General features: G+C 37.3%; 1 protein-coding gene across 3 annotated transcripts in view; it reads left to right on the top strand.

The window, feature by feature from the left end:
- The window catches only part of SPATA6 (spermatogenesis associated 6), a 45,709-nt gene that overhangs the window by 11,405 nt on the left and 15,482 nt on the right, over positions 1 to 18,822 (top strand). For 2 of the 3 annotated variants that reach the window (XM_042465540.1, XM_042465539.1), the window contains 6 exons: positions 1,624 to 1,748; positions 5,012 to 5,092; positions 5,767 to 6,042; positions 8,278 to 8,356; positions 12,865 to 12,905; positions 14,405 to 14,586. In XM_042465540.1, coding sequence (XP_042321474.1) covers positions 1,624 to 1,748; positions 5,012 to 5,092; positions 5,767 to 6,042; positions 8,278 to 8,356; positions 12,865 to 12,905; positions 14,405 to 14,586 — 784 coding nt within the window. Of the gene's footprint in view, positions 1 to 1,623; positions 1,749 to 5,011; positions 5,093 to 5,766; positions 6,043 to 8,277; positions 8,357 to 12,864; positions 12,906 to 14,404; positions 14,587 to 15,951; positions 16,240 to 18,822 lie in introns of all 3 variants that reach the window. The other variant, XR_006103725.1, reaches the window with a different exon arrangement.

Genomic DNA, 18,822 nt, shown 5'->3' with positions numbered 1-18,822 from the left:
TTGCCAAACCAAACCTAGTGTTGCAGAAGAATATCAATAGGTGGTTATTGTTCTCATGCTTTGCAGAGGTAGCTAATTGACCACTGTGTTGACAGAATGCTTGGCTATGAGTGGAGGAGAGAGAAGAAAGAAACAGAAAAAGCAATCCTTTCCAGTCACTTGGTATGTCTGCTTGAGCCAGAATAGAGCACTGTGCAGTTCCACAGGGTCAAGTATTGCTGTGCTTCTTGCATTAGTTCACCAGTCTCAAGCTTCACCTTGACATATCTTTTACTATTGCTCTGCCTGCTTATTTTTACATGCACTGGAAATAGCAAATCGAAAAGGAGTCAAATGCTGATGCCGTAGTAATAAGACACCGGCAAAAGCAAAATACAACTTTTGCATCTTTTTCCTTGCTGAGGTTCCTTTCTCTTTTCTGCATGGCAAACCTTGGAATTCTTGACAGATTTTAGGAATTTTCCTCAAACGTCTTCTTCCTCTTCTAATATAAGGGTGAACTCTGATGCACAGAGCCTGCTTCAGCTGGTACTAGGAGCACACAATTTTTCTTCTTTCTGTATGCAGGGCAAGGGACAACAGGTAGCCTCCATTGGCTGGCAGCTGAGTGCAATGCCCTTGTCAGCCCAGTGGTAGGTTTTGGTCTTCCTTTATTGATCAGGGTTCCTGCACAGTAACAATACACTTAAGATGTTTCCATGTGATTTGTACCTCTGTTTTTCGTGTGGAGGTTTTATGTCCAGGGCCTACCTAGCCAATTATATTATCATTGCACCTGAACAGAAATGCTGATTTGAGTAAAATTGCTGCCTCCATGGGTTTAGAGTCTAATGAGTTGATTGATTCAGCTTTCTCACCTAGGAAAACAAAGGGTCCAGTTTTGCCTTCCAAACATTTTGTGTTGCAGGGTGTTTGTTGGAAGGGGGAGGTGAGTAGGGGAGGCAGTCTTTGCCAGATTCACAGCCCTTAGCAGCACCTCACATCTTTTCCTGAAGGACCCAACAGAACAAAGTTTTAGTACCTATGAGGCAGAAGGAAGGAGAAGATGGTGAAGACTTCCAGTATTCTTCACTATTGCTTGTGCAAGATAGGTGCTGCTTGAAATTGCAGCCCAACAATTTCTGGAGAACTGCATGATTCAAGAATGAAAAAAAATTAGTAAATTTATGGAAGGGATTCTATTACTAATTATAATTCAAGTACATTGATAGAATCAATAGGATTTACATTAGTGTTGACTCACCATTCTGGAGTTGATTAAATGGGTCAACTCACTACTTAAAAAGCCAGGAATTAGTATTAGGCTGTGTTTTAGGAAGAAAGATCTTATACTATATTATTTTTGTAACCTTCCCTGAGATTGTTGTTACAACAGATTTTTCCAGTTCTGTAGGATGTTACTCTGTGGGCTCAGGAGACAAGAATATCATGTGTAACATTGGTTAACTAATACATATTTCACTGGGAAAGATTTACGTTTGCATTTGTCTTCTGCTGACATCAGTGCAGTTTTCAAAATACTTAGCATTGTGGGATTGTGCCCTTTATGTATAGACTTGCTTGTGTGTTTGGAGATTTTTAGGTGGATATTTTCTAACGAAAATGTGCCTAACATACTTTCAGTGGGAGAAATTCTAGCTGCTTATGAAGAAGATACAAGAGGTTTTCTTTTTCCTTCAACTAAGCATAATCGTGGACAGCAAGGTTCCATTCGTGAAGTTTTAATGAAGAAGACCTACGGTTTTACAGTACGTGAACTTTCACACAGTACAGTTGTAAATGTGATTCCTAAGAATAGCTACTGTGATACATCATGCTCCGAGCCATTGTTTTTGACAGATGAATTGGTAGTTAATATTATAAATAATAATCCAAGATTGAAGTTTATACAGTTCTGATAAAAGTTATTGCTTGTTACCATGAATGTGAATATGTAATATCCATCTTGTCATAATATATGATTCTGCATCTAGCCTTTTGAGGTCGTTATGTTAAAGAGAAGTGTTGGACTGAGCTGTTCTGTGGAACCAAGTTCACATCTTTTGCCTCATTAAGGTTAAGTTTCCTCATGTTTTTTAAAATTAGTTTATCTGGAGTTCAGTTGCTAAGCCACTTAGGTGGTAGGGATACTTCGGGGTTCTTATTTCAGCTTTGATTTAACCACTTGGAGAAACCATAGCTGTTTTGCTGGTGATCATGTGTTCTTTGTGGGTTTTTTTTTTTGTTTTTGTTTTGTTTTGTTTTTTTTGTATTCTCAGATTCAGTCACTTTGACTGGTTGGTTGGTTAAAAAAACACACCTTTGCCTGAGATGCTGGATAACTGTTGGAAGCCAGAGTAGATAATACTGTGCTAGGTCTCATATATTGTAGCGGCCTTTTAGAAGCTAAACTGTTATTTAAACTCTACACAAGTGATGAACAAAGTGCAGCTCATGGCATGTGTGTGGCCCTTGCAACCCCAAAGTACAGCCTCTGAAGCCTCCAAAGCACAAGGCCCCCCCTAAAATATTTTTACATAAGTAAAACCAGTAAAACTGTTCAAAAATGCAGCAGAACACAACATTTTTATCACCCCAATCCCCCACAACCTGAAACCCCATCAGAACCCTATAATAATAATAATAATAATAATAATAATAATAATAATTCAAAACCAAAAGTTACTTTGCTCACTTCCCATTTTAACTGATTTTATCATTTTGTTGCTTCTGAGTGGGGTTCAGGGCATATAGGTGGAATAAGAGGTCAGGAGAGCAAAACCACAGCCTGTTTGGCTGTTTGGGGGATTTCTGTGGCAATACATTGCCTGGATTTGGGGGGCTATTTTTAGGGTATATGAGGACTTTGGCATGCCAGTGTGGCCCTTGGGAAGGTAAGAGAGGAAAATTGCTCCATCCATGCTTTAGACTTTGTGTTCTGTGCTGAATAGATTGATGGTTATTTGGGAATGGAGGGTTTTTCTCTGGTTATCATGGGTGGAATACAGTTTGATGAGACTAGACGTGTTTGGATTTCAAACTTCTGTTAGGGATGGAATTAAATTGGTCTGTCCTAGGAGTCTGATGGTTCCAGATGATGTCATGATGGGTTTTGTGACTATCTCTGTTGTCTTGGCAAGTGATTTGGTTGAAGCACTATTTGGTTAGTGATATCGAATGGTGCTGAGCATAATCATTTCTAAGTGTCCCTTCTCATGGAGTGGAGCTAAGCCAATCCTCTGCATCTCTAGATAGCTGGCAACAGTGAAATATATGAGATGGTGAAATTGGTGGAAAACTAGGAGTGTATTCATCCTAACAAGGGCTAGAGCCTGTTTGAGAGCCTATAGTATACCATGACAACATGGGCAGAATCCTCCCCACTACCATTGAGTTTACAAAGCCCCATTAAGCAGAGCTATTTTGAGTGGTTAGAGGTCCTTTACAACCTGGCCCCAGGAGAAATCAGCAGGCTGTGGGAAGAATTTGCCTGGCACTTTGCAGATAAAGTGCTCTGATTCATTCTGACATGGAAACTAGTTGATATCAGTCTGGTGAATGTAACTTTGGTTCTTGCTTGTCCAGTGATAATGGAAACTTTTAAATTTGTACAGCCTGAGGATGTGGACAGGATCCTTGGAAAGTTGAGAACCACCTAATCTGTTATAAACTCTTGCCCTTCCTTGACTCATTAAACAGGCCTAACTGGCCAAGTAATAGGAGTGCTTAGTGCCACTGTACAGCAAGCCTGAAATCGTGTTCTGCCATCACATAATGCCCCTTTGTTCCCTGGGAGCTCCAAAAGAGAGGCGAATATATCCTGGCAGATAGGTATGTTTCAGGGCTTGTGACACATGCTTGCAATCCCACAACTGGGAGGCTGAGTTTTGTAAGGCATCAACATGCCTTACAAAAAGACAACTAAATAGGTCCTAGAGCAAATCAAGCCTGAACTCTCCCTTGAAACCAAGATGATCAGACTGAGTTCTTTGGCCATATCACAACAAGAAATGACTCACTAGAAGATACAACAGTGCTTAGTAAGGTAGAAGGCAGTAGGAAAAGTGGAAGACCATACTGCAGATGGATATTAAATCCATGAAGCCATGGCTCTGATTCTGCAAGACCTGACTAGGGCTGTTGATGATGAGGTGACTTGGAGGTCTCCCATGCAGGGGGTCACCATAAGCCTAAGTCATCTTGATGGCTGTTGAAAACAATAACAAGAAGAAAGAAAGGGCAAGGAGGGGGAGTGAATTCCGTGACTGGGATCAGTCACCAATAAGTCTCTCTCCCATGTCCTCACCAAATATGTTTCTGCCATCCAGAATCTTAAAATTCAAGCAGGCTCACGTCAGGAGTCACAGTATTTCAAATAGTTTGGATCCAAGCCATATAAGGGTCTATAGATCATAACCAGCACTTTGAATTAAGCCAGAAAACAGACTTCTAGCTAATGAAGTTTTTGAAACATGGGCAATATATATTCTCTGTACCTAGACCCTCCCTGTTAGGGAATAGAGAGGTCATTTGTTTGCTTTGGACAGTTGTGTATATTCTAAACATCTTTCTTTGTCCACTACCAATATGCAAACACAGGAAAACATAGATCCTTTGTTTAAAATTGTTACACTGTAATTGTAGACTATGGGTTCTCCAGTGTGCATAATCACAAAGTTTGAAAGTGATGTGAGTGAAGGTTGAACAGCATGACTTGACTTTTAATTAGTGCCATGAAAAATCTTTAAAAACGCTTTTGACAAAGCAATGTGTTGAAATAAACGCCAGACCTTAATTGTTGTACAAAAGCAATATAATCATCATTAATTGAATTGTCAGAAATGCAAATGTTATCTTCTTGACATTTACCATTGCTGTTCTGTCTTTTCTAATTATCTTTTTAAAAGGCTGAAATTAACAAAGGAAACTGTTAAAATTAGGAATGGTTTGTTGCAGTAGGTGACATTTACTTCTTTGATACCCTTTATCTTTGCAGTAGGAGCTTGATGTTCAATTATTGACTCTATTCTAGGGAATTGCACCAAAAATGAAGTTTTACACAACTTGTGTTATTTCTGAAAGCCTGTTAAGTTCAGAAGAAGCTCAAAAGCAGGTTTGCATAATTTAATTGTTTTCAATTTAATTTCTAGACTGAATATTGATAGCTGGATTTTTGCTACTGTTTTGGTGAAACACCTCCTATGAAAGTGTTTTGAAAACTGTAGACATACTTTTATTCAAATTCAGGGGTTTTTTTAAACAAATAAGTTTGAATGTGTGAGAAAAAGTGAATCTAGAATAGCTGCTAGTTATAAAATCCTGTATTTAATGTTTGGAAGTGAAATTTATTGAGTAATAATTTAGTGATGTAATAATAAGTTACAATAAATATATTACAATAAATATATTCGACACTCTTTTCCAGATTAGTATGATAAACTATTACTACAAGGACCATTTTCCCACTGACATTTGGGGTCAGTCTTAATTGTACTAGTGGTGAGGGGGGAAAAACTGCACCTGTTGCATTAATTATTAAGTTTCTTGAGGCAGAGAAGCAACAGAGTGCTTTATTTTCCAGGTAGTAGAATTGGGTCATTGAACCAGAGAGTTGGATAGACTATGAGTGTAGACTGAGAGGAAGTATGAGCCCCAAGAATGGAAGAGCATTTGATCTCAAATTTTTGGAGTCTGTTTTGGAGACTTTAAGCTTGTTAGTAGCTTAGAAATGGTTGTACAGTCCATAGAGAACACTTCCATCTTTTATTGTTTCCTCTCTTTATTCAGGATAACTTAGATTGCCAGAATCATGCACCTACAGATGGAATGTTGCAAGCAAGGTCACCAAAAAAGAACACTACTTCACCTGAGAAAATCAGGAACGTCTTAGCAACAAAGAGCTATGAACAGCCAACAATAGCCTCTGTTTCTCGATCGCCGTCTCCTTACACAAGAAGGCGAATGTGTGAGCTTTTGGAAGTCCGACAACGCTTGGCTCATTTAGACTTAGGACCTTTTGATTTTAGAAAAGAAACTGATAGACCTCCATTTGTAATTCGACATGTATGTACTTTCTAAAATAGTTCCAGTTTAAGGATGCATCAGATTGTGTTTTTCCAGCAACTCTGATAAGCTTTTCATTCTGCTCTTCCTGTTTGCAACTAGTTCTCTCCCAAATATGATCTAAATGAAAAATTAATAATTAAGTGGAATTCAAGTTCTTTTATTAGCTCTAGCAACTGACAAAGAATCAGTTATTTTGTGTATGTCACATTAGAAAGCTTTATGTCTCTGTCTCTTCTCCCTTTTCTCTCCAAACACACTGGACAACAAAATATTTGTTTCAATACTATTTGAAGAATCTGAGTACAGGTTGAATCTCCCTTATCCAAAAAGCTTCAGCTTATTGTGTGGTTTTTTTTTGGGGGGGGGGATTAATAGGAAACGGGAAATTCATTTATGTTTCATAAACACACACTGAACATGATTTTATACATAATATACATTTTGTGAATAAAATAAATTGTGTGTACACTGAACCATCAGAAAGCAACTATCTCAGCCAACCATGTGGACAGTTTTGGAGTATTTTGGATTTTGGAATTCCAGATAAGGGATATTCAACCTGTATTATTGAAAGTCTAATAGAATGGTTTAGTGACAAGTAGCATTGTATAAATGGTAACAAACAGAGAAAGCAGATATCACTCAGGTACATAGTTTGAAAATGTGCCCAGTGCACTACTTGCTCTTTCCTAACTTGCATGTACCATAGCCCAGACCCCCCCCCCCCAAAGTGAAAAATCGCCATCCCCATTTTATCCCCCTCTGTTTCTGCCCACAAACAGGCAAGGGACACAGATTCAAAGTCTGTGAAAACAGAGGGGCAACTGTATTTTATACTATATAAATTTTAATGTTGATTTTTTAAATTGAATTTTTACATAATAAAATAAATTTTACTATGGTACATAATATTGTATTCCTATTTAAATTTACATATTTACATTTTTGTTCCTTCCTATTATTATTATTATTATTATTATTATTATTATTATTATTATTAACTTTTATTTATAAAGTGCTATAAATTTACACAGTGCTGTACATATAATCTTTTTAACTGGACGGTTCCCTGCCCTCAGGCTTACAATCTAAAAAGACATGACACAAAAGGAGAAGGGACTTACTGTGTTAGTATATTGTCACTTTCTATTATCATTACATTTTTAATAGTTCTTCACATGTACATTTCTTATCCATCAAATAACATTTCATTCTTCTTTTCAATCTTAATAAAACCTTTCTTGAATTATTTTATTCTGAATTATTTCTACCTCTTACCAAGTGAATTGATCCCTTTGATTAGAAAATTAATTAAAATAATACTAGTGTATGTTCCTTCATTCAGATAATTTAGCCATGGTTTCCATTCTTGTTCAAATTTGTTTATTGATCTCTTATTTATGTAACAAGTCAGTCTGTCTATTTCCATATAATAATACATTTTAATATCCACATATTGTGAATATTAAATATTATGTTGATGGTTTTTTTGAACATACAGTACAATTAAAAGTGGCCTCATTGTAATGTAACAATAAGCTATTGTTTATTTGTATGTCTGCAAGCCTAAGTAAGCCTCTGGGTTAGATACCCCCCCTTCTCTTTCACTATGATCACAAGGAAATCTGAAACTTCTCTTTTAAACTAACAATAATTCTGTCAATCATGCAGTAATGGCGAACCTATGGCATGTGTGCCAGAGGTGGCACTCAGAGCCCTCTCTGTGGGCACACATGCTCTCGCCCTAGCACAGAGTTTGCCAGAGTTTCTCACTAGAAAGCCAGAAGGACATGGCACTTTGAAATAAATAAGTGGGGTCTGGGTTGCAGTTTGGGCACTCGGTCTGTAAAAGGTTCACCATCACAATAAACCTTTGTTTCTGATGTTGGCTTGTTTATGAAGCTAAAATTAACCACAGTTTAAGATTTAGGTGTACTGGAGGAGTGAGGAGGGTGGCACATAAGGCTATGGCTCGTGCATATAACACTAAACTAATGAGCTTCAAAGTGGCTTCCTTTGGCTATTTTGGACTACAAATTCCATCAACTCCAATTAACATGATCAGTTATCAGGAGTGATGGGATCTGCAGTCCAAAAATATATGGAGATCACCCATCTTAGTAAATGTTGCACTGAACCATAATTTATCAGTATCCAAACCAGTGTGCAGTTCCAGTGACTGTGCACAAACATATAATACATCATTCACATGAGACGTTATTTAATTTCCAGGTGAAACAATGGACTCCCTCACCTGATCTTCATACTTGGTCACGTCCTAGGGAGAATATGAAAGATGAAACAACATATGGCAAGTTTCTTTCTGTTTTTTTTAGTATATGAAAGATTTGTGCAAGTTTAGATATGTATCACCAACCTGATTTCCTTGTTAGTACCAACTAGAGCAGACCCACTGTTGAATGGTGAGTCAACATACTGTATAGGTAAACACACTGATTATTGGTCTGCTCTAATTAGGAATACTAGCACTGTATAACAATTTTAGTGGCCTGAATTATGTGTCTTCTTCATCTAGTACATTAAATCTGTTGCGCTGAATAATGCCTCATCTTCATCTAGTCTGCTTTGGCAACATAATACCTCATTTCTTTTATGCCCCAGAATATAATATAGATTTGTAAATATCACTGTTCCTGGGATAATTCAGAATGCTTTGATAGGAACATATCTCTGGTTATACAGTACATTTCTTTTTGATTGATGTTTCTTTCCTGGATGGGGATCCCCAGACTCCTTTTTGTCTTATTCCTTACAATATAGAAATTCTGTATCTCACATCAAGCCCCAAGTGACACACACACAAACACACAGGCTGTTTTCCTACCAAAAAAACAAAAACAAAAAACAAACAAAAAAACCTGTACCACTGGCTGAGCATCCACTGATCTTATGATCTTTTATTTCCCATTTACACCCCTTGGATTATCTGCTCTGTTGCTTTCAGTAATCCATGGATTAGAGTTAGAACCTGTTAGAGGAAAGCTGTACTGAAAGCAATTCTCTTTCCATGTGGTGTTCTCTTGCTGTGTGTGTGTGTCTTCTGCTGCATTCATTTGCAGTATAGATACAATTATACTTAGAAATATATTTTTTTCAAATCTTTGACATTTTTGTATGATTTAATGTATTTTTTTCTTTGTCATGGTTTCTGGTTATCTGTCAAGAAAAAAGTCTCAGTTATTTTTGAAATCTTCAGTATTCTCAGGGTGGAAGTATCAGATAAGGAGACAGTTGTAGTAGATCATCCCTGGGGGTGAAACATAATTCCCTTCAGTGAACTGTTCTGCTTGAGAGAAGAGCTTTTCCACGTAAGAGAAGATTATCCACATTCTGTTTGCAGTGTCTTGAACTCTGACATATTCAGTATCTTCCCCATTTTAGCTTTCCAGGGATCCTAGAATCTTTTTATTTTATTTTATTTTGCTATAGTTTAAGGCATGGAGACTATTTTTTTTTTAGTTTCTTTCCATGTCACAAGCTTGTAGTTATATATGGGAGAGGCTCATGGTACATCTTCTTGTCATGTAAGAATCCTCCTTGCAGGACACACCAGTATAGGAAATCATTGGGATATGGATTCCTCCTGTATAATTCCTCCTGTATGAGCATTGGGGAAAAGCCAAGCTGCAGTAGTTCTCATGACATAAGAAAAAGCCAAGCTCCCAGTTAAGATTTATTTCTACAGTTGAGATCCAGTTTTCTAGTTTTACCTTATTGTACACAGCAGTACTGGTGTAAACAACATTGAAGCAAATATGTGGTAATTAGAAACCAATACATTTGTATATTTTAGTACTCTTTTATGTCTGCAAGTTGTTTTGGAAAGGCTAATGTGTTGGTGTGGGAGTGGAAAACAGAAATACAAGGAAATTGTAAAACAAAATTAACAGTTATTCTTGATTATTAGAACTAGCCTTGTGGTGCTTCCATTGAGAATTTAGTGGTGTAATAATATTGAATTTGAGGTGCTGCCTACTGCCTTTCCAAGATTTTAATTGATTTAATTGAATGGCCGAACTATGTCTACGGGTGACCAGAATTGCATTGTCTTAGGTCAAGGTGGGGAACCTACAGCCCTCCAGGTTGCTTCCCCGTCTTGGATCATCAGATGGCTGCCAGCTGGGCTAAACTGAGATGTTTGGGCTGGGAAGTCAAAAGCTAGTGGAATGGCGAATGACTTCTTAAGTAGACCAGAGAAGCCAGAAGGCAAGACTAGGGAATGCTACTGAGCCAGGTGATAGGTTTGGAAGAAACAGTAGCTTCTGCACTTGTTTTTTGTTGCTCTTTGGTCTAATAGGAATAAGATGGCTTAGACAGAAAGAGGGAATAGGATCTGTTGTCTTCCTTTCCTGCTTGTTTTTCCTTCCCCTATCAGCCAGTTATCCCAAAAGTACTTTAGGCAGATAACATTGTCTGGTACAGTCAGAGTGAATTAAATTACTATTTTCTTCTGTAAAAGGAAAAGCATCGGTCCAGACTGAACCCCTCTATTCTCTTCCTGTCTGCTCTTTCATGAGGGGAGGACATGTGCAACTTGTCTCACCCACACTATTTTCTTTTTCGGATTTGTTTAGAAACTGACTCTGTTGCTGTTTTGTTCCTCCTGTTGAGGTTTCTGAATGTATTTTTCTGCCTGCAACTTAGTTTTTTCAAACTCACTATCCTACAGTGTGCACCTCCACTGTGAATGGAGTAAAGGATCTAACAGGCCTTTCATTCCAATGATAATCTCTCTCAATCCATCCCCCCTAATAGCACACTTCCAGGACTGAGTGAGAATATATAGATTATGTCTTCCTAAAAGACCCAGTGAGGAAGAGGGCATATGATTGGAAAAGGCTTCAAGGGTGGGGGCTTGAACATTCCATAACAGAGAGCCCATACAGACAGACCAAAATAAAACTGCTTCAGGTCACTTTGGAGATATGCTGTTTAAATTATTCATGTGTTCAAACAGGCCAGAAGCTGCACCAAAGCCACTTTCCAATCCTAAGGACTGGAGCACAGCTTTGGTGCAGCTTCTGATCTCTTAAGATGTGTGTGTCATTTAAACAGCATACCTCCAAAGTGACCCAAAGCAGCTTTATTTTGGCCTGCCTGTACGGGCCCAGAGTGTAAAATAGGAGAAGAAAAAGAAAAGATGTGAAGCTGAAGGCTTTCATGGCCGGCATACATAGTTTTGTTTTGTTTTTTGTGGCGTTTTTGTGGGTTACTCCACCTCAGACATCAGAAGGGTTGCTAGACCCAGAAAAACCCATCGGAATGGAGACAAACAACCACCCAAAGGGAAGGGATTTTTTACCATACATCAAAGGAGTCACAGACAGGATAGGGAAAGTGGTGAGGAAACACAACCTCCAAATGATGTACAAACCAACTAAGAAAATCCAGCAACTCCCTCTCATGGCTGCAGGGGTTTACAGTATACCGTGTAGCTGCAGACAAGTCTACGTAGGGACCACCAAACGCAGTGTTCAAACACAAATCAAGGAACATGAGATACACTGCAAATTGGGTCAGCCAGAAAAATCAGCAGTAGCAGAACACATTATAAACCATCCTGGGCATAAAATGCTATTTGAAAACACTGAAATTCTGGACCATGCCAACAACTATCAGTCAGAATGCACAGGGAAACCATTGAAATCCACACACACCTAGACAACTTCAACAGGAAAGAAGAAACCCTTAAAGTAAACAAGTTTGGCTATCAGTCCTGAAAAATACCAAAATCAAAATCCAGGAAGTGCAAATGAAAACCACCCAAGGTTAGGGGGGGTTTCCTAATAGACAATGGATCACTAATTAAATAGACACCCTGAAGCTTTGCCATTCAACAACAGACCAACAAACAGATTAACATGTAAATCACTTCCTCTCAATCAAGGGTCACACAGTATATATACCCCACTCCCTTCCATGCCAGCATTCTCTGAAGATGCTCGACACAGATGCTGGCAAAACTCTTCTAGAACACATCCACATAGCCCAAAAAACTCACAAAAAACTAAAGCAAACATGCTTCCTCTCCCCTGTCATAGCAAGAAAAAGGCTGTTGAGGTAGAGGGGAGGAAGAACTGGGCACATTCCTATGATGTTTTTTTTCCAAAGGTCTCCTTCTCTTGTACTAGTCACAGCATGTTTCAATAAGGGACATTTTTGCAAGAGGAAGTCATTTCTCATATTATGATGACTTTCTAGGAGACTGTATGATAAGTTGAAAATGAAGTGGAAGGTGAAAAAAGCAAAACAGTATAAACTGAAATACAACATATTATTTAACTTTGTTGTTTACATGAACATTTGTGTTTTAATGAGTAAATCCTGTTTTACCTAAAATGTATTTTACATATCAGAAACATTCCCTTATCCAAAGACATATCATTAGTATGAATCATTACATAACAAGATGTAATTAAGTTACTGTGTAAATATTCATTTATATACATTAGCACATGATGGACAAGTCACTGTTCACAGTGGTTACAACTGAAAATTGAGCAGTGATAATAATGGTACTATTTTGTGAACTGCTTTCGGAATTACAGTGGTGCCTCGGGTTACGAAATTAATTCGTTCCGTGGCACCGTTCGTAACCCGAAAAGCCTTCGTAAGCCGAATTGCCATAGGCGCTAATGGGGAAAAGCCGCGATTTCCTATGGGATTTTTTCGTATCCCGAAAATTTCGTAACCTGGGTATTTCGTATCCCGAGGTACCACTGTACTTGAAAAGTTGTTGTGAACTTTATAAGAATTATGACTCATATTTGCAAATAAAATTTTCTTGTTTTTTAAAAGATCCTACGCTTCTTGGCAGTTACAGGCCCAAGAATGTTAAAGTAAGTACTATAAAAGAGAATGCAAGATTAGGTGAAGCTGAATGAAAATGTCTTGGACTTTCATTTATTTTCATTGCCTTACCATTTACTAGTTTATATTTGGCAAAATAAGAATACTGATACTCTTGTAAACAAAAGTTTAAGGAAATGTTTCCATACCCATCTGACCATTAGTACATCTAGTCAATTACTTAAGTTATCAAGAATTATCTTCTTCAGATTTCTGAAACTACATGTTCTGGTCTTTCCCATCATAGATGCCATTACATGTACAGTATTTGTCATGACTCACGAGCATTGACTTATGCCAGACATAAACTCTTTATCTCTTTATAAATGAGCAACTGTGGTGATGATTAGCAACTAAATAATTGACTAAGCACCAAGAATACACCAATACTGTGTAATGGCCCTTAGGAGAGCTCTGGTAATTATTGTTGCTGGTGTGATTTCAGTATAGTGTTCTTTCATCGTCGTCATCATAATCTAAAGCATGTGAAAGCATGGTCTTGAAAACCATGCTCCTGAATTCCTACAGTGAAATTGTGAAGTAGAAGCAATTTTGCAGTTGTAGGATAGAACTTTTTAGAGTGAAGAGAGAAAGGAGATTATCATTTGGCTAAATTTCAACTTTGTTGCCGGTTTTTGAGTTCAGTTCAAGGTAGAGGTCAGGATGCTTACAGAATTGTCTCTTTCTATATATTTCTGCCTCAGTCAGAGGATAGTGGGAAAGGCCCTTTTATGTGTCCCACCTCCATCTGAGATTCAGTTTTTTACACGACAGAAAAGCATCCTAACCTTCTCTGTTATGATGCCCCAACTATGGGACTCCTCTTTTAGGAAACCATTCTGTAAGTCTCACTCTTTTTTAAAAACTGTTTTGAAAAACCTTCATATTAAAATACATCAAAATGTACAAACAACATTGTTTTCTATACATAGAACTGTTAAAGCTTGGATAAGTATACTATTTAAACAGTTTGGATAACTATACTACTTAAACAAGGTATACTGTTTAAACAAAAATTGAAAATAGCATTACAAATATGTTATTTAAAAATTCATTAATAAATATACCCCTGAAATTGTTAGGAACAAATGATTGCATCATTAATTAGAGACAATTTCTGACAATTTCATTCCACTTTCATACTAATTAATATTTATTGATTCTGTTTTTTTCCAGTTGATATTATTCATGTGTAGCCAAATATTTTCTCTTTAACTTTTAAGGAGTTAAATATAACAGTCTTAAGGTACAGATCATCTCAGGTGGAAATTTGAAATGCAAGTAGATGCAAGAAATGACATTTTGAGTAGAAAATTTCTGAAAAGGATTGTGCAACATATCGTTTACTGTAGTTTGTTATTTCTGCTCCTGTAATGTTGAAAGGTATTTATTTCCATATACTACAGTTAATGCTGAGGCATAGCCAATACATTAAGTATGCTATATATCTTCCTTAGAGGTCACACTACGATTTTTGTATTCCTGGTAGATTATTGGGTCACTCCAAGAAAAAGACTTTGATGGTTTTCCTGACAACTGTGATGAGCACTTGATGTCAAGTATAGTGGGTAGACAGCTTCATTCAGCTCGGCTGCTAACGCGTTCAGCACCCCCATCATTGCAGAAATATTCTTCAACTCCAGTTTTGAATCGCTCATCTCTTAGAGAAAGGTAGTGTTGCATACCTGATGAAATCTGGAACTGTATGCTGTTCTCTCCTTGTTTACTGTATTTCAAATAATAGACATTTTGTTTAATCATTAGTCTCTAATGATTGAACAATTTAAGACATGGGTTAGCATTTGCACTTAACAGATATTAGTCTGCCATTAGAGACATACTTAAGTATAAATGTTTGGAGTTGGAATGTGAAACATCTAGCTATATTCAGTAATCTCCACTGACAAAATCTAGCTGGTAACACTGTCACCTTAATTTCATAAATGGCTTTTACTCTTTGTGTATGTGTCACTTAGTGACAAAGGTTAAAGCTTTCAGATGCTTTCATCAGGTTAAATAATTGCTGTCTAAACTAGAATGTCTTCTCAGTTTGACTAGAAATTTCTAAATGCAAGAACAATACAGTGTCTTCTGTGATTGCTATGACATGAAACACCAGGAGTTGGAAATTATGAAACTATGTGGTACTATTCCAAGGAATTGTTAACAAAGTGTTACGTTATATGTTAGTTCTTCTTTGAATATGTTAATTCCTCTTTGCCACATTATAGTATAATTGTGTGGTCTGAAATGAATTCTACCATCCATTCTAGGCATGCACATATGTTTGAAATTTGGACTTATGGCACGTGAAAATACTTTCCCATGAGATCCTAGACTTTGCATAGTGAATGTAAGGGCCCCATGGTGTGGTTGCTCAGATTAATTCCAAACTAATGTCATGTCCCCATAGGCCTAGCACTACAAAGAGCCTTGCCCAGAGCACATTAGATTTTGGTAGAGAGAAAACTCTCTTGCATTCTTTGATACTAAGAGTACAATGTTTCCTCTGCTCATCTTGAGAAACATTTTAAAAACTTTTCATCCCTTTCTCCAGAAAAATCCTCTGCAATCACTGTCCTTTGAGAAGGGATGGGGAGGTAGTGATTTAACATATGTATTACTGTAATATAATATCAGTATGTATATTTATACGATATATATTTCAGAGTTTCAAGTAGATGTGTGTTTGTTTATCCATATGTAGAGTGATTAACAAGTGTGAAGTGGTAGGCAGAGAATGTTCATTTGCCTATAGTCATAGATTAACTGAGAAAATGAAAGTGGGAAGGATAATTTGGAATGGTAATTTGGAATGGTGAGGGAATATGAAAGAGACAGATAGGAGCTAGGGTTTGAGAAGTAATCTGAATATAGTAATCTGATTTAAGTAGAGACTTGAAAGAGAAACTGTATGAGTGAGGGAAAGCACACTTCTGAGGTTGTATACTGTTGAAATTATATTGTATGGAATCATTGAATCATAGAGTTGGAAATGACTACAAGGGTCTTCTAGTCTAACTCTCTGCCTTGCAGGAATGCACAATTAAAATACTCCCAAAGGCTGGCCATCCAAGTTACCTTTAAAAATCTCCAAAGAAGTGGGAGTCTACCACTCACTGAGGCAGTATGGCCTGTTGAACAGCTCTTAACAGTCAAGAAGTTCAAGAAGTTCTTCATGAATTTTAGTACAGCCTAAGAGACAAAGATAACCAAAGTATACACTGGTTGTATTGAGAATTAGATCTTGTAAAAATAACCCAGAAAGTTGACAGCATGAAGGCATTTGTGATTGCCCAAGAAAACACAGTAACAATAGAGAAGGTAAGAGAACAGACTAGATGGTGATATGCAATAAGTTTGCCCCAGAGGGTAATTGGCAATAAGAGATGTCTTTCTGTCCCCCACTCTCCTTTACTGGAAATTACTTTGCATTGTCTCCTGTCAAGAAGATGAGATTTTGGGGGGTTATATTTCTACAGGTTAAGTGTCCTTTATCCAAAATGCTTTAGACCAAAAATGCTTTGGATTTTTTTTGGTTGGATTTTGAAATATTTGCATATACATCATGAAATTTCTTGGAAATGGGATCTAAATATGACATTCATCTTTGTTTCGTATATACTTTATACACATATCCTGAAGGTAATTTTAAACATAATATTTTAAATAATGTTGTACATGAAACAAAGTTTGTGTATATTGAACCATCAGAAAACAAAGGTGTTACTATCTTTGCCACCCATGTGGATAATTTTGGACACTGGAATATTTTAGATTATGGAATTCTGGACATGGAAGATTCAACCTATGCTGCCCTAATTTCTCTGAGAGAATGAGAAAAGTATAGATCTTACATATCTAGGATAGAAATGATATTTCTGATTCATATTAGTGAAAGAGAGGCCGGAGTGTTCCCTTCTGGACATACCTCCAAATGTACCTAAGACCCTTTTGAACTGGTGGTGGTGGTGGTGATTTATATTTTAAAGTTAAAGACAATGTCCTTTCCCCTCAGTTACTTATTATCCCCCTTCACTAACTAGTGATGTTGAGTTCATATTATCTTGTGGCAGATGATTGAAAGTGAGGCATAATATTTTTCTCCTTGGCAGACTTCAAAACTGCTTGCTGACTTTCACCTTATGAGTTGCTCACTGTTGAATCCATTGGTATAATAGACAAGGAGGGAATATTGTGTTGAAGCTATTACAAAACTCTTGAGTCTAACCTTTTTAGAGTTTTTGTTAATTTCACTCTTTTGTGTATTTCCCCTGTTCATTTGTCTCTGCCTATGTTTTTATTTTCTCCAGAGTACTCACAGAATGGAGACTATGTAGGCTTCTAGAGACTGTTGAACTACAGAAAGTAGTTCCATCATAGGCAATGGTGAAGGATGATGGAGTTGCACTCCAACAGCATCTGGTGGGCCACATATTCCCCATATGGTGATCACGAATTCCCCCATCTTCTTTGAATGAGTGTAAAGTCCATGTGCTTGCCAGGGTTTGTTGTACAAAGTAAATGTTCTTCTCATTTGTCTGGCTTCTAAATCTATGGAAGAATAAAGCTTGTAATATTTACTCTTAACAGTTGTTCTTGTATTCACCATTTGAAGAAGCTATCTCCTTCACTTTATTCAAGCACAGTGCCCATCTCAGATCTGAGCAGATCCCTTTGTTCCTATATTCATTGTTCAAGTGTGATTTTGACTCTACATGTGAACAAGGATGCATGGTGACACAGCATCCAAGTGAAGATGTTACCTCAGACAAAAGCAGTATCAAGTCTGTTGTGTGTGTTTTTTTAAAACAGTCTGATAATCTGATATTTTTAATGTCACCAAGATACTCATCTTGTATAGGCATCTCCCAAGGAAGGTATATAATGGACTTCCTGGGTTAAAGAGCTGTCATTCATACAGAGCTTGAACAGCATGACTTTTTTTAAAAAACAGTGTCAGTGATACTGAGAGGCCACATAGTGATAGAGAGAGATGCTTACTCTTTCCTATTATGATAGGAGTCGGAATATCTGGGGGATTGATTTGCCCAGTGTGATATGACCTTGTCTGTTCTGCAGTTGACAGGTATCAAAAACTGCCTAGCTGGCCTATAGAATACGAAAGGTGCAACTCATCACAAGCAGTTACTCTTGACCTCTGCTGCTTGTCTGATATGGTTCATCAGGACTTGATCTTGTCTACTGTAGGTCAGAATAATAGATTTCCAAAGTATTTTTGCAAAGTTAGTTATTGTAATTCTCATCACATCTTTCTTTGTATGCCAGATGCTTTAACCTACTTCCTTTCATATTCAGAATACTGTGAAATATTTGTCAAAACAGATGAAGTGATCTTACTTGAAATCAATTTGGGTCCAGCAAACTCCACTTATATTTTTAAAGTTGTCCGAAAATTCCTCCTCACAATCTTACAGGAAGGAGACACTTCTAAACTTGAAGTTGCTTTTTTTGACAGAAGCATGATTTTCAGAGGGAACAGTTGAATGCTTTTTTGAATAAAAAAGACAAAAATGTGATCTGTGTGCAGCTAATGGTTATCTCCTGTGCTTACTTCTTGTATATCTCCCTGGGTAAAACTGCTTTCTGAGGATTAGTTCAATATGACATCTGTGGGTTTCCCTATATATCATACATGTTTTGATCCTCCCCTCACCTGATTAAATTTCAGCAGAATTATTGAGATGGAAGTACCCTCCCCTATCCTTGCAACACTGGTCAAAATGGCTTCTTCTTCCTACCACTAACAGTACCAGGGTCACTGAAGGGGACAGAGACTCCACAAATTAGGAATGCAATTGCTGTCAATGATGCTAGAATGTACAGTGGCTATCATCCTGTATTGCAGTTATGGAATGTGTAGCTGCTCTGTATTCACTAATACTG

This window comes from Sceloporus undulatus, chromosome 4 (assembly GCF_019175285.1).
Source record: "Sceloporus undulatus isolate JIND9_A2432 ecotype Alabama chromosome 4, SceUnd_v1.1, whole genome shotgun sequence".
Classification (NCBI taxonomy): domain Eukaryota; kingdom Metazoa; phylum Chordata; class Lepidosauria; order Squamata; family Phrynosomatidae; genus Sceloporus; species Sceloporus undulatus.
This window is presented reverse-complemented; position numbering and strand designations above follow the sequence as displayed.